A 17291-nucleotide genomic window follows, 5' to 3' on the forward strand; every position below is an offset into this window, starting at 1 on the left:
TGACAGATTGTTTGATAAACAATGTTCTATATGTTATAGTTATTTGAATGACTCTTACCATAATATGTTACGTTAACATACCAGGCACCTTCTTAGTTGGTTATTTATGCGCCATATTACGTACACTTATTCAGCCTGTTGTTCACAAATTTTTATATATTTTAAATTGCCTTTCAAATTTCTGTTCTTTGTGTTGGGTTTTATCAAATAAATTTCCCCCAAAAAAGCGACTTATACTCCAGTGCGACTTATATATGTTTTTTTTCCTTCTTTATTATGCGTTTTCGGCAGGTGCAACTTATACTCCGAAATATACGGTAAATGTTGGATATAAACTGCATCTTGAAAGGTTTTCAATTTCAGTTTGTTGTTCATTTTTGCTAATCTAAGTGCAATTTAGGCTAACTAGGGTTTTTTTTAAATTATTAATAGTCTTTGTCAAATGTGTCTTATATTAATAAAAAATTGCCGGAAATAATAAAGCTCTTTGGCACAAAATGTCAGTCGGGTCTCTAGATGTTGGCTGCTAAGAACGTCCACACTTAAAAGTGCACAGAAGAGATGGAGTGTGTCGCCGGGCAGCTGCCTATGATGTAACAGGAAACGGAAAGCGACACCACAGCTGCTGTGTTTTGACTGAAACCACATGCCACGTTTTCGCCCCATTGCCATAACTTCACTTCTCAACTCCACGCAAACACCCCTCAAGCCTGTCACAGATTCCCCTCCCTCGTTTGCAATTGAAAGTAACCTAAAACAAAAACATTATGTTCTAGTAGACTTAAGATCAACTAGTTTGCATATGTATCTCCCAGCTGTTGGCCCCCTGCTGGCCATCGTAGAGAATGCAGGTTGAGTCGTCCTCACTTTTTCTACACACTCTTTACATAGAGTGGCTACATGCAATTTGTTAGCATCTTCAAGACAATGTTGTTTATATTATTGAACTAATTGCTCACTTAGTACACAGCAGCCAGATATGTTTTCCTGGTTGCATTTCAAGTTAATGGTTATCACACGTTCCAATTTTTGCTGTCAACACCGTTTCTGTCAAAACAAATCAAATGCACTTTTGCTGAAATCTGTCACATGATGAATGTGTGACGTTTAGGTTGACTTTCAAGGCATGTTTACTAAAATAAAGAACGTTTGGGCTTTCAGCTTGGGAGGTTGTGCTCTACATTGACTATTGCACAACTATATGGTAATAATATTGCATTGAGGGTTACATTCTAACCCCTAGAGTCTCGCCTTTAATAAAACTGCCACTACTCTAATTGTGTATTTGTTCCTTTGAGCACAACTTTTGACAGCGCGTTGCAGTGTATTTGTTGTTGCGCACTTACCAGAATTGACAATTGCAATATTTACACACTTCCTGTCTCCTTTTAGATTGCGGATTGCAACCACTCGAGTTAGTCTCTCCCCTTCCTGCGACGGTGACTATATATGGTGTTTAGGAACCTAAAATGCACCTAAAAAATTAAGACTTCTTATAGTTCTGGGGCTTTAAAATGGTGTTGACAGATGAAATACACCCCAAAAATAGTGATTTTAGGCTTGTTTTCTATAGAGATTCTGCACATTTTGGAACGCCCACTTTTAGCTCTGAAATGTCAGGCGTCTGACGTCACCTAAAGAAGACTGGAAGAACTGTCATATTACCGAGTATGTGTTTTGGTAGCATCTTCATCCCGAATAACGATATTTTCGCGCAGAATTTAAAGGAACGATCAAATATGTCTGCCAGGTTGAAGGTTGTAGCAATACATCTAAAGAATCAGCCTGCATACATTTACATATGATGGCAATTAAATAAAAAAAATATGGAAACACGCAAAATGGGAAGGACCAAGCGAAAGGAGTATAATTTGCAGCTATTTTAAGAATTCTGACTTAATGTTTTGGTCGGAGTATAGATGGAAAAATTTAAATGCAGAAGCTGAATGCGATCCTGAAAATCAGGAGCATTCTCAAGAAATAGACAGGAGTTAGATCGTGTGGAAAAACGGAGAAAGAAGAGCAGACCCGTCGATTAAAAATAAGAGTAAAATAAGGGGAGCTGCTAGTGTCCTATTTTGCGTCCTGTTCTACTGATCTTTTTCTCAAGATGCTTAAGGAAACACAGGCGATGTGTATGGAAGGGAGGCTGAAGGACAAAAATTCAGCGGGGTTTTGCCCCCACTCATGTTAACCACATCAGTAGGGGATGGGAATTGATAAGATTTTTCCAGTTCCGATTCCACTTTGGAGTCTACAATTCTGGTACTAATCAATTCTTATTTAGTAAAAAAAAAGAACAAAAATGTAAATTAGCATCCCTTTCGATTAGTTTAGGTAACATGACCTTAGAAAGCCTACAGTTCCTGTTTAAGAGGCACATAGGTAGCATAGAAAAACATTTAAAAATATGTATTCTGTAGAATTTAACAAAATATGTGGGAATTACACAAGTAACTAATATTTAGTAATATGTGATATTAACTCATTGCATGTAAAGTGAGATATTTCAAGTCTTATTTATTATAATGTTGGTGATTATGGCTTACATCTAATGAAAATGTCAGAAAATGTGGGGTTTAAAAAACTGTAAGCCATGATCATAAAAACGATAAAGGCTTGTCATATCTAACTTTGCATGTAATGAGTTAATATCCCAGATTAGTTTCACATTTAAAGTTGAAATGCCGACATGAATAATATTTTACACTATTTTAAAAGTGTTTTTAATTTCACCTGTACAACATAAATACTTTTCTCTGATTACAAATAAAAGAGTATCTACTGTGGTAAATTGTGCAAACATTTGACCACAAACTTAGTCGCTGCTCCATGACAGACGTGAACTGAGGCGAGTACTGCCTGCCTCGGAGCCAGTCAGAATGTCTCTCTTGTCATGCTCATCTAAATGAGAAGGCATTCATTCCAATTTAAAAAATAATAGCGCTAATATTAAAGGCGGTGTTAATTAGTACTTGTATTTACAGCAGATGTTGCTTTGCTGTACCTCTTGCAGCTTAATCCGTCAAAGACCAATGAGCTGGTCATTGACTTTGGAAGGTCGAGTCCAAGGTCACAACCTATTGTGATCGAGGGAGTCGAGGTACGTACCGTGGACTCATTTAAGTACCTCGGTGTGTGGGTGGACAATAAGCTGGACTGGACTGTTAACACGGACCACTTGTACAGAACAGGCTGTACTTCCTGAGGAGGCTGCGCTCCTTCAACATCTGTAAAAAAAAACTCCTGTGGATGTACTACCAGTCTGCGGTTGGCAGTGTTCTGTACTACATGGTTGTGTGCTGGGGGGGCTGTACATCTAAGGACAGCTCCAGACTGGAGAAACTGATCAGGCAGGCCGATTCTATGATTGGAATAAAACTGGACTCACTGATGACAGTGGCAGAAAAGAGGACTGTGGAAAAACGAGTGAGCATCCTGGATGATTGGGGGGGGGGATACCAGGATGACAGGGGATGCAAAACAATAACATATGTAAATATACCCCCATTACCGTATTTTTCGGAGTATAAGTTGCAAATGCGGAAAATGCATATTAAAGAAGGAAAAAACATATGTAAGTCGCACTGTAGTATAAGTCGCATTTTTGGGGGAAATGTATTTGATAAAACCCAACACCAAGAATAGACATTTGAAAGGTAATTTAAAATAAATAAAGAATAGAGAACAACAGGCTGAATATGTGTACGTTATATGACGCATAAATAACCCAACTGAGAAGGTGCCTGGTATGTTTATGTAACATATTATGGTAAGAGTCATTCAAATAACTATAACATATAGAACATGCTATACGTTTACCAAACAATCTGTCACTCCTAATCACTAAATCCCATGAACTCTTATACGTCTAGTCTCTTACGTGAATGAGCTAAATAATAGTATTTGATATTTTACGGTAATGTGTTAATTTCACACATAATTCACTCCTGAGTATAAGTTGCACCCCTGGCCAAACTATGAAAAAAAAACTGTGACTTATAGTCCGAAAAATACGGTATTTACTTTTTAAATTTGATCTCAATTCTGTACACTGCTGCTGGAATTTGAATTTTCCTGAGGGAACTCTCCTGAAGGAATCAATAAAGTACTATCTATCTAGATGACTGCTGCTCAGATGACATTCCATGAGTTTTTTGCATGTTGTGTGTTTAAAGGTGTCAGTATATCGCCCGCATGAATCGTTTTACAAAATGGCAAACGATTCCTAGGAATTTCGACACAGAAAATCGGTTCTGCACAATAACATTTTTTTCTATTTCCATCCCATCAAGTTTTGAAGTAATCATGGCAAAATAAATCATGCAACAAAATGACGAAAATAATATTTTTACCCGTCTCTATGTGGGAAAATGGGCTCCAGTTCTGTAGACAACGTCAAACCGAGAGAGGCGACATATCGAGTCTGGCGATGCAAAGGTAGCCTTCCCAAGTACAGTAGGTTATCTACCCATTACTCTAAAATGATTTGACATTATGGGAAATGACTGGCAGATTCATCGTCAAGAGAGAAAAATACACCTGGAACTTGTTGGTGAAATCTCGGTTATGTGGACGCTACAGGTCCTTTAAGTCGGGAAGTGTAGAAATTGAGACACGTATCATGTTTTAATCCTATACGCAAGCTGGCTGTGTGTGTGTGTGTGTGTGTGTTTTTTTTTTTGCAGGCTCACCAATTTGTTCTGCTCCTTGCCCAGGACCATCTCATGATGGCTGTCCATGTTCCCAAAATGCTGCGCTACAGAGAGGCCGCTCAGGCAGTAGCACGTGTGGTAAAAGTCTCTCGATCTAGATGAGAGCCAAACGGAAGTTATTATTACTATGATTATTTTGTTATTGTGCGTGTAAGTACTGACTTGCCAGGCTTATCTAGCAAGCCCCCTGTTGGGTTCTGGCAGCACAGGAGGATGTACTCCTGCAAGGCTTGCTGCTCGAACATCCACCTGTGTCGACTCAACTCCGTCTCCCCTGTGATAAAGAGGCAGGCAAAGTTAAAAATACCAAAACAAAACTAAATCACAGTGGGAGGTGTCACGAGTTTGAATAAAAGGTCACCTTCTTTGAACAGAGCTCTATGGAGGAGCGGCAGGAGTCCCGCCTGCCAGTAGGAGTAGCAGCCGTCCACCAGTTTGTTGCAACGACCCTGGAAGCCTCCTTCGAAACGCATTTGTCTGCTCACCACCCACCTCTGTCAACATCACACAGCAGGTTGTTTTCCCTTTACCTTTACCGTTTGCCATACATTCATTTATTTTGTCAGCCCTGATAACCACATCATAACGGGACTCTGTGTGAACATAGCTTGCCGTTCCATTACAAATCTGTCATTACATTTAGCGAGTATTCAGCCCCTTTAAATGATTTTTTTTCCCCCAAAAAGTTTTTACACTATAAAAGAATGTTGAATTCATAATTCAACAGCATTGCAGTCTAAAACAGCATATTTGTAAATATAAACAATTATCAAATAATCATAGTTGCATATTACTTACACATACAAAGTCTCAAAAGCAGAGGTGTTTTAGAAAGTATTCGGTACAAAGTGTCCATATCAATTTAATGCGCCATGCAATTAATTTAATCAATTATTTTTACCACTCGGTGTCGCCAAAACACAAATCTGCCATAAGCTTAGTGTTATTAAAACTATTATTGTTCTTTGAGTAATTTCACTTGAGCAAACATTCCACTCTAAAAAATAATGAAAGTATGTACTACGATTCTTGCTGGTATCGTATAAGAAAGCAATTGGCATCAACACTCAAGGCTTCGCATTGGTATCGTTTTAAAAGTAAAAAAGTTGCATAAGGACGCCCCCAATAATAGTCAAGACTAATAAGACATTTAAAAAAATCAAAGAGGTTAGATTAGACATGGTTGTTTTGTTCAGATAGTTTAGCACATATTGATTGACCTACATTGTAAAGTAGGGCTATACGATAAAACTATCACTATACATCCCAAATCAATATCAATTAAAAGATATTGATCAGAGGAAAACGTAAGTTGCGAAGCAAGGTTGGTTGCATGGACAAAGGCACTCGCTCTCTGGTAACTTAGGAAGTGATCACTGATCAGTGGGCATGACACGGTAAGAGCCAATAACAGTATCAACTATCACGTTTAGTATCACGGTTGATTATTTGCATGGACTGAGAAGAGAAAGTAAAAATGAAAAAATTGTGGATAAAACAAGAAAAGTCACCTCAAGAGTATCGCAATTTTTTTTAATTTTGTAAAATCAATCAAACTAGTCAGACCAAAGTGGTCTTTAAATGATGCAAGACCGGTAATACTTTCAGAGCCTGGCACTACACGTGCAGAAAATAGTTCTCAGGTTTCTCTGTTTACATTTTGCAATATTTTATTACACTTTACTAAGCATTTCTAACATATTCCTTATTGTGCTTCCTTCCTTTAAAAGGCTTATTGTTAAGCGTCCAAAATGATTGTAGAATTTGTTGACATTGAGTGTTTTCCATACTTGTGTTGACATTGCCTTTCCTTTCTGCCTTGATAGTTGAGGGGATTATAATCAGAGGAAGGTTACATTTTAAATACAAATGTTTAAATTTAAAATATTTTTCTCTGGGTCCTTAAAAAATATCAATAGTTATTTATGTGGACTGATATAAAACACTTATACTGTGGTACAGTTTTCAGCCATATTGTACGGTTAATAGTTTTAGTATGTTTTGTGTACAAAATCTATCAAGGTGTCCCGAGCTTCTTATAAATTTCTGTATCTGGCACCTGCTGGAAAAAATTGGAACACCCCTGGTCTGGAACTAGTAGTTAGTGTGAGAACACAACTGAAAGTGCCAAAACAAAACATGGTGCATGGTTTCCTCACCAGTAAGGCTTTGAGATCCAGCATGTGCTCTTTTCCCAGGATGACTAGAGCAGCGGTGCCACAGAACGTATACCCGCCGTGGGCCTCCAGACCTGGCACCCCGCTGAGCCCGCCTTCCCAGTTCTGACACCTGCGCGCCATGCAAACATCTCAAGCGTTGGCTTGACGGCGAGCGTGAATAAATGGCTACCTTTGGGACGTACCTGAGGATCCAGTTAGTGGTGTCTTCAAAGAGTGCAGGAGTGACGATGTTTGTGAGTGATGCTACGGATGCTGCACAGTACGCACTCCTGTTAAAGTACACACACACACATTTATATGCGCGCATATATATATATATATATATATATATATATATATCCATCCATCCATCCATCATCTTCCGCTTATCCGAGGTCGGGTCGCGGGGGCAGCAGCCTAAGCAGGGAAGCCCAGACTTCCCTATCTCCAGCCACTTCGTCTAGCTCTTCCCGGGGGATCCCGAGGCGTTCCCAGGCCAGCCGGGAGACATAGTCTTCCCAACGTGTCCTGGGTCTTCCCCGTGGCCTCCTACCAGCTGGACGTGCCCTAAACACCTCCCTAGGGAGGCGTTCGGGTGGCATCCTGACCAGATGCCCGAACCACCTCATCTGGCTCCTCTCGATGTGAAGGAGCAGCGGCTTTACTTTGAGTTCCTCCCGGATGGCAGAGCTTCTCACCCTATCTCTAAGGGAGAGCCCCGCCACCCGGCGGAGGAAACTCATTTCGGCCGCTTGTACCCGTGATCTTATCCTTTCGGTCATGACCCAAAGCTCATGACCATAGGTGAGGATGGGAACGTAGATCGACCGGTAAATTGAGAGCTTTGCCTTCCGGCTCAGCTCCATCTTCACCACAACGGATCGATACAACGTCCGCATTACTGAAGACGCCGCACCGATCCGCCTGTCGATCTCACGATCCACTCTTCCCCCACTCGTGAACAAGACTCCTAGGTACTTGAACTCCTCCACTTGGGGCAGGGTCTCCTCCCCAACCCGGAGATGGCACTCCACCCTTTTCCGGGCGAGAACCATGGACTCGGACTTGGAGGTGCTGATTCTCATTCCGGTCGCTTCACACTCGGCTGCGAACCGATCCAGTGAGAGCTGAAGATCCCGGTCAGATGAAGCCATCAGGACTACATCATCTGCAAAAAGCAGAGACCTAATCCCGTGGCCACCAAACCGGATCCCCTCAACGCCTTGGCTGCGCCTAGAAATTCTGTCCATAAAAGTTATGAACAGAATCGGTGACAAAGGACAGCCTTGGCGGAGTCCAACCCTCACTGGAAACGTGTCCGACTTACTGCCAGCAATGCGGACCAAGCTCTGACACTGATCGTACAGGGAGCGGACTGCCACAATAAGACAGACCGGTACCCCATACTCTCTGAGCACTCCCCACAGGACTCCCCGAGGGACACGGTCGAATGCCTTCTCCAAGTCCACAAAGCACATGTAGACTGGTTGGGCAAACTCCCATGCACCCTCAAGAACCCTGGACGAAAACCACACTGTTCCTCCTGAATCCGAGGTTCGACTATCCGGCGAAGCCTCCTCTCCAGTACACCTGAATAAACCTTACCGGGAAGGCTGAGGAGTGTGATCCCACGATAGTTGGAACACACCCTCCGGTCCCCCTTCTTAAAGAGAGGGACCACCACCCCGGTCTGCCAATCCAGAGGTACTGCCCCCGATGTCCACGCGATGCTGCAGAGTCTTGTCAACCAAGACAGCCCCACAGCATCCAAAGCCTTAAGGAACTCCGGGCGGGTCTCATCCACCCCTGGGGCCTTGCCGCCGAGGAGCTTTTTAACTACCTCAGCGACCTCAGCCCCAGAAATAGGAGAGTCCACTGCAGCTTCCCCAGGCACCGCTTCCTCAAAGGAAGACGTGTTGGTGGGATTGAGGAGGTCTTCGAAGTATTCCCTCCACCGATCCACAACATCCACAGTCGAAGTCAGCAGAACACCATCCGCACCATACACGGTGTTGATAGTGCACTGCTTCCCCTTCCTGAGGCGGCGTATGGTGGTTCAGAATCGCTTCGAAGCTGTCCGGAAGTCGTTTTCCATGGCTTCCCCGAACTCTTCCCATGTCCGAGTTTTTGCCTCCGCGACCGCTAAAGCTGCACACCGCTTGGCCCGTCGGTACCCGTCCACTGCCTCCGGAGTCCTATGAGCCAAAAGAACCCGATAGGACTCCTTCTTCAGCTTGACGGCATCCCTCACTGCTGGTGTCCACCAACGGGTTCTGGGATTACCGCCACGACAGGCACCAACAACCTAGCGGCCACAGCTCCAATCAGCCGCCTCGAAAATAGAGGTTCGGAACATGGTCCACTCGGACTCAATGTCCCGCACCTCCCTCGTGACATGTTCAAAGTTCTCCCGGAGGTGTGAATTGAAACTCTCTCTGACAGGAGCCTCTGCCAGACGTTCCCAGCAGACCCTCACAATGCGTTTGGGCCTGCCAGGTCTGTCCGGCATCCTCCCCCACCATCGCAGCCAACTCACCACCAGGTGGTGATCGGTAGAAAGCTCCGCCCCTCTCTTCACCCGAGTGTCCAAAACATAAGGCCGCAAATCCGATGACACAACTACAAAGTCGATCATGGAACTGCGGCCTAGGGTGTCCTGGTGCCAAGTGCACATATGGACACCCTTATGTTTGAACATGGTGTTTGTTATGGACAATCCGTGACGAGCACAAAAGTCCAATAACAAAACACCACTCGGGTTTAGATCCGGGCGGCCATTCTTCCCAATCACGCCTCTCCAGGTTTCACTGTCGTTGCCAACATGAGCGTTGAAGTCCCCCAGTAGGACAAGGGAATCACCTGGGGGAGCACTTTCTAGTACTCCCTCGAGTGTGCCCAAAAAGGGTGGGTATTCTGAACTGCTGTTTGGTGCGTAAGCACAAACAACAGTCAGGACCCGTCCCCCCACCCGAAGGTGAAGGGAAGCTACCCTCTCGTCCACTGGGTTGAACTCAAACGTGCAGGCTTTGAGCCAGGGGGCAATGAGAATTGCCACCCCAGCCCGTCGCCTCTCACTGCCGGCAACGCCAGAGTGGAAGAGGGTCCAGTCCCTCTCGAGAGAACTGGTTCCAGAGCCCTTGCTGTGCGTCGAGGTGAGTCCGACTATATCCAGCCGGAACTTCTCTACCTCGCGGACTAGCTCAGGCTCCTTCCCCCCCAGTGAGGTGACGTTCCACGTCCCAAGAGCTAGCTTCTGTAGCCGAGGATCGGACCGCCAAGTGCCCTGCCTTCGGCTGCCGCCCAGCTCACAATGCACCCAACCTCTATGGCCCCTCCTATGAGTGGTGAGCCCATTGGAGGGATGACCCACGTTGCCTCTTCGGGCTGTGCCCGGCCGGGCCCCATGGAGACAGGCCCGGCCACCAGGCGCTCGCCATCGTGCCCCAACTCCGGGCCTGGCTCCAGAGCGGGGCCCCGGTTACCCGCGTCCGGGCGAGGGAAATCTGAGTTCATTTTGTTGTAATTCCATAGAAGTCTTTGAGCTGCTCTTTGTCTGATCACTCACCTAGGACCTGTTTGTCTTGGGAGACCCTACCAGGGGGCATGAAAGCCCCCAGACAACATAGCTCCTAGGATCATTGGGACACGCAAACTCCTCTACCACGGTAAGGTAGCAGCTCAGAGAGGAGTATATATATATATATATATAAATATATATATATATATATATATAAATATATATATATATAAATATATGTACATATACACGGGTGCATATGTATAAATATATATACACACACACACGTATATATGTATATACTTATATAATGTATATATGTATATGTTCATATATTTATACATATATATATCCTTATATACGTATATGTACATGTATATATGCATGTGTACATATATTTTCACATGTACATAATATATATATATATATATATATATGTACATATACACGGGTGCATATGTATAAATATATATATATATATATATATACACATACGTATATATGAACAAATATTTATACATAGTGTATATATGTATATGTTCATATATTTATACATATATATACCCTTATATATGTCTATGTACATATGCATGTGTACATATATATTCACATGTACATATATACATATGTATATTTTAATATATATACAGTATATACATTTATATATATATATATATACACATACATATTTATATATATACACATACATACATATATATATATGTACACATATATATAAAGTACATACATATATGTATATACAAATATATATACACATACACACACATATATATATATACACACACACACACACACGCATATATACATACACACACACACACATATATACACACACACACATATATATACATACACATATATATATACATATATACACATATATATATACATACACATATATATATATAAATATAATATATATATATATATATATATATATATATATATATATGTGTATGTATATATATATATATATATATATATATACACATACATACACACACACATATATTCAAGTATTTCTGGCTTCTAATTGGTAAAACAGGGTGCGCAACCTTCTGGTTTCTCACCTGACGTCCACTTCTCCTCCCACGTGCATCAAAAAAGAGCCATCTGGCTGCTTCACTGACCATAGGAAATCTAACAACTTCTCCCTGGGGAGGAGAAACAATATGTCATCGTTATGGTAACACACTTCCTAAATGCCCTATATCCGTACCGGTTTATGATGTCATAAGCTTCCTCTGTGCCGATGATGCAGAGGGCGTTGACGGCAGCGTAAGTGGGCGCCAGGTGGGCTAGCTGAGCCGGGCCGCCGCCAAAGCCACCCGTCGGGCTCTGACAGTGAGACAGGAACTGACACACGCTGAGAGGGAGACACCAGGACGTGATGTAAGTACACAAAGCAAAGATGTGAAGAGGAAGATAAGATTTGCTTTCATCCTTCGCCATGGCCAGCGACCACATGACAACCGTGTAAATGTCAGCTGAGCTTTAGAAATGTTTCCATGACATGAGCAAAAACTGGGGTATAGGCTAAATTGGGCATAGAGTGTGTGTGTCTTCTATTTCGGAACCGCCGCACATACAAAGGCGTCATCTTGCCAAGTTACGGGACCCTACCGTGTTGTATGTACTATTATTTTTCAGACAAATACACCACAATTGCTGCTATTAAACCCCAAATTTTGCCCTCTATACAGTATGTTGGCTTGACTTGTAATCTCTCACACAGCATCATTGGAAAAAAAAACACCAATCATTGTAATTAAGGATGTTAAACAGGATCACCTCAAATTTGGGTAGAAGCGCAGGTGTGTAAAATTTGAGCAAGACAAGTTGAAAACAATGACCATATTTTGCTTTATTAATTTTTGACATACTTCTTTCCTTTATATTTTTATATGAAATTTCCAGTTAATTTTCTCATTTATTATTACACCCTCAAAATTTGGTTTATCTTACTTTTTCATTTTCCGTCTATTTGTATTTGCGCTGCTACCAAATTGGATTATTTATTTTACTGAGATTCAAAGAAAGTCTGTTTTTGTCAATCCCATCTCTTTAATTTATTGATTTCTTCTGTTATTATTTGTATCGTCTTCTGTGTGTTCTTTCCTGATTAAAACACAGACGTTGCGATGCGTGTTTACTTTGTACAAAACGTTGTAATCAGTGGCTCTCCAGTGTTGATGGGTCCTGTGATGGGAGTACTTTCAACATTCTTGAAACGGTGAAGGGAATATTGAAAAGAAGCTTTCTTTTTCTCTACGTAAATCTCCTTGTAACACCTAGGAGAATGTGTCACAGATCTGTAGAGCTTAGTGTACATTGCTGAGTTGGGATCTTGGCCTTCTATCATTGACATTCCTTCTTCGATCATCCGAAGAGCTTCTGCCAATGCCTTGGCTGTAAATCTCTTGGGTTCTGGCTCATGTTCTGCTTCCACGTCTTCTATCATCTGCTTCTCCATTTCAATGAGGACCTTAGTGCGCAGTCCCTCACCGTGAGATTCGAGCAGCTGTGTCACATCATCCATCTCCAATTCAAGTTGCAGCTGTTTACCAATATCCACCAAATTCTCAGTCACTTCTTCAACTGTATCCTGAAAACTGTGAAAATCATTCACAACTTGAAGTCATAGCTGTCTCCACACACCATTCATATTGGAAATCTTAACCTCATCCCATGCATCAGCAATGTTCTTGACAGCTTCATAGATGTGGTAAAATCGCCGTCTTGCCATCTGGTCCTTCAGTTGCTTTGAAAACCTTCGAGAATGTCCTCCGTAAACAGTAAGCTTTGAAAGGGGCAATCACACCTTGGTCCATTGGCTGGAGATGGGATGTAGTATTTGGTGGAAGGTACGCAACTTAAATATTTGGATTAGTCATGTAAAAATAAAGGATGGCCAAGTGCATTGTCAAGAACTAAAAAAATCTTGAAAGGAATGTTCTTTGCAGTGCAGTATCACTCAACGTCAGGTACGAAATGACTGGTAAACCAATCTTCAAAGATGATTAATGTTACCAAAGTCTTCCTTCTGGACTTCTAGATGACTGGAAGTGAGCCCCTCAAAATGCCCTTGGGTTGTCAGATTGGTAAACAAGCAAAGGCATAAGTTTACAGTCTTCCGCAGCATTCCCTCCAAGCAAAAGTGACGGTCTCTCCTTAGTCACATTATGTCCTGGCGCCATTTCTCTTTTTCGCCGATGTACGTACAATCAAGCATCCGCTTCCAGAACAAGCCTGTCCAAACCACGTAGAATACTTGTTCGGCACTGTAATCCCCCTTCTTTATTATATCAGAAAGTCACGCACTGCACTTGCTCCTTCCATTTGCGCTTTAATATTATACAAATCCGCACGAAACCTGAAGCGGTGAAACCAGCCACGACTGGCAGAAAACTCTTCACTTTTGTATTCTGGACCCCTTTTCAGCCTTTAACTTTTCAAAAATGATTTGTCTTTTCTTGAATCAGCATCAAGCCAATGGGCATACAACGCTGATTTTGGTCTTCCAGTCAAAGCACTAATATTTGTTCTATCTCAATAATGAACCCACTTCGTTGTTTAGTAATCACTGTAGACTTCATCAGTGCCGAACCTTTTACATGTGCTTTGTCCTTCACAATAGTGGCTACAGTCGAACGGCTTAAAGACAATGCTTTCCCAATGATCGATGGCGTCTCACCTTTTTCAGAACGTTATTTTATCTCCAGTTTCACCTCCGTTGTGATAGCCTTCCCCTTCTTTGATTTGCAACACGCACTCGCATCTGCTGCACGTTTGGGAGGCATGAGGAGTCCAAAAAAGAGTTGAAAATGCACGGAACACAAATGATGCGCAAAACTTTTCAATCCAATGTTGATAAACTCATCAGCGTCTCTCCTCCTTCCTCGTTCATCCACCTCACCCCGCCCCGCCCCTGGAGACCGTTCGTAACGACGAGTTGCCGTAAGTCGAAATGCCGTACACCGAGGACTTCCTGTAATGTAAATGATACTGTTGCATAAGAATGCTGCAGTGGATGCCCTGTATGTACTAGTTGAGTCGGCGTCATTAAGGCGCTCGTGGTCGTGTCGCTGCACTTGCCAACAAACACCCGAGTGTGATAAGTACGCGCGAGTGTGCGTGACTCACTCCGAGGCCACGTTGGCAGGTACAGGCTCGTCCAGTAACTCCAGACTGTGAAGAATCCAGAAGCACAGCCATGGTCTGCTGGCATCCAGACACTACACAAATGTAAACACAGCAGATGGACAGTTACAGCCCCTGATAAGAATACAGAGCACACAAAGAGCATATTCAAGTAGATGGCAGACGATGGAGAAACGTTATCTGTATGCAGCTTCTACTTAGCATTAGCTTTACTTCTACCTGCATCAGGGACAAGGCCATCAATGTCCATCAATGTGACTGAGTGAGGACCTTGCACATCGTTACGAATACTGCAGCGTGCAAGTCAAAGTAAGAGCAGTGCTTTGCATCAGCCTCGCTTTCCTTTTTATATGCTAACTTCAAGGCCACTAAAACACACACACACACGCACACGCACACACAGAAAGTAATCTGGAAGTGTGATTGCATGGCACCTCATAAGAGTCTGATAAATGCCGTAAGCCCTTCTTGAGATACTGGTAGTGTTGATCCCTCAGCAATGTCGGCCTGTGGATGACAACATAAAACAAGTAGCATTTTAAAGCACATGCAAAGGTAGACATCAAACAGTGTCAAACCCCACGTGGTAAAGATGGGACTCTAACATCAACTCACAATTCCATTCCGATTCTTGGAGTGACTATTCCATGCAGAATGGATTCTCGCAAATACATAATATTTGGTAACTTAAATGATAAAAAAAATCTTTTCAAAACATGTTGCAACAGCTCCACTTGGCTGTTGATGTAAGATGTATTTACGGAGCAAGTAAGCGCAAATATGGCCACATTTTTTTGCCTAAATTGATTCTTGAAAAAAAAAAAAACAGGAAAATGTTGTTGGGTAAAAACATCATTGAAACACGGACTCATTTTGTGCACACAGATTCATATTGCATGCGCACAGCTTCTGTTTGTGCTCGCGGTGTCTATTTTTCTGTATGCGCGCAACATTCCACCCACTCCGCACACCGTTCGAGTGTAACACTTTCCTCGAGTTTTTTCTATTCAATGCCCACCTTTAAGTGCAAAAGGGTGAACACTGCGTGCCTAGAAAGATAAAAACACATTGCCGCACGAGCACTATCTGCGCACAAGTGTGCAAGAGCAGAGGCAAGGCACAAGTGCGCACAGTCCGCAAAAGCCAACAGTCCGCGCGCAAACACTTTCCGCCTAGAGCACAAACAATTGGCCCACAAGTACAGCCCCCACAGGAGTGCAAGTAAGCAAAGAGTTCGCGCATAAGAGTAAACAGACTGCGCACAAGTAGTCCGGGCACAAGCGTAAAATGAGTTTGTGCTCATGCAGTGTTTTATTTATGTGCACAAAGATTTTGCTGCCATAATGATACTTTCAATTAGTTCTTCCGTAAAGGGGAACTGCACTTTTTCGTTCACAATCATTATGAGAGACAAGAAGACAAAAGGATTTTTTTTTTGTTGCTTTCGAATATATAAAAATCAGCTCGTTCTAGGTGGCTAGCAATGCAGCTCGTACGAGCAACACATTCTACCTCGAAATCACTTTAAAAATGCATTCAAAAACCGTCAGCAATACTTAATTTACGTTCCGTAACCTGTATAATAACCATGCTGTAGCGACATTGTTATTGTAAGAGCAAACACTGAGGAACTCTTTTTCTAGCGTACCAACACATCGGCATACTTCAGTAAAGCTAACTACAGCAAGAGATAATGTAGCTTCTACGTCAGCGCGAATGGCGTTTGAGTTTAATACACAAAACTGCAACAGGACACCAATCTGTACTGACTGAAAAACATGAACAATCGTGTTAGAGTATCTGTAATGTATTAGCTCACATTTCATGTTTTGTTTGTACACTTCTAGCCAGACAGCGTGCGTGTATCATGATCAATATAAAGTGTGACTCCCTCGATGGACAGTTGTCTGTTTGACCCAGCTGGCCTGGGACGATTTTTTTCCAGCTTATTTGAGTAAGCACGCCATTTATGTCGAAATAGCTTCTCTTCAAATTCCACATTTTGCAGCTTTGGGTCACTTTGCCCTCACTCTCTTGACTTCCGTCTGTTCGAAAGTCTCACTCTTCCTTCGTGGTCGCTCTTACCATGAATTGATTAACATGGACAAGTTGAAACAGTTATTCGGGTGTTACCATTGTTGTTTTTTTTCACCGAAAAAAGCAAAACCTCTGTCATTGTCACTGATGTGTTGAAATTGAAGTTTACTTTTTCGATATCATATCTGGTGCTTGCTTCATAAAAAAAGTAATTTTTAGAGGAGGAAGGGAAGGTGTACAGTAAGGTAAAAAACAAACCTTGACTGAGATATATTTACCAACTTTTTATTTTTATTTTGTAAGAGTTTTTGACTTCTACCTCTTAAATATGCCTGGGTCTGTTGCCAGATAGTACCTTTTTTCTTCCAAGTAATCTAAGTTGTGGTTGGATTACAAAACGCTAAACTAAATATAAATATATAAAACAAAATTAAATGTTCCCTTGATTTAAATGATTTTGAATGAAATATGTTGAAATTTGCAAATAGGGATGACTTAGCTCGGTTGGTAGAGCGGCCGTGCCAGCAACTTGAGGGTTGCAGGTTCGATTCCCGCTCCGCCGTCCTAGTCACTGCCGTTGTGTCCTTGGGCAAGACACTTTACCCACCTGCTCCCAGTGCCACCCACACTGGTTTAAATGTAACTTAGATATTGGGTTTCACAATGTAAAGCGCTTTGAGT

At 42.3% G+C, this 17291-nt stretch overlaps 1 protein-coding gene across 2 annotated transcripts in view; it reads right to left on the reverse strand.

Moving 5' to 3' along the window:
* fntb (farnesyltransferase, CAAX box, beta) overlaps positions 1 to 17291 on the reverse strand; it is a 31143-nt gene that overhangs the window by 5768 nt on the left and 8084 nt on the right. The window contains exons 3-11 of one of the 2 annotated variants that reach the window (XR_009804105.1): positions 15008 to 15080; positions 14556 to 14647; positions 11632 to 11778; positions 11483 to 11566; positions 7078 to 7164; positions 6875 to 7004; positions 5077 to 5209; positions 4882 to 4989; positions 4695 to 4809 (exon numbers count right to left, since the gene is read on the reverse strand). Coding sequence is in view for 1 of the 2 variants with exons in the window: in XM_061886197.1 (XP_061742181.1) it covers positions 4695 to 4809; positions 4878 to 4989; positions 5077 to 5209; positions 6875 to 7004; positions 7078 to 7164; positions 11483 to 11566; positions 11632 to 11778; positions 14556 to 14647; positions 15008 to 15080 (973 nt within the window). In the remaining variant the exon portion in view is untranslated. Of the gene's footprint in view, positions 1 to 4694; positions 4810 to 4877; positions 4990 to 5076; positions 5210 to 6874; positions 7005 to 7077; positions 7165 to 11482; positions 11567 to 11631; positions 11779 to 14555; positions 14648 to 15007; positions 15081 to 17291 lie in introns of both variants that reach the window. The other variant, XM_061886197.1, reaches the window with a different exon arrangement.

The sequence above is a fragment of the Nerophis ophidion genome, linkage group LG24 (genome assembly GCF_033978795.1).
Source record: "Nerophis ophidion isolate RoL-2023_Sa linkage group LG24, RoL_Noph_v1.0, whole genome shotgun sequence".
NCBI lineage: Eukaryota > Metazoa > Chordata > Actinopteri > Syngnathiformes > Syngnathidae > Nerophis > Nerophis ophidion.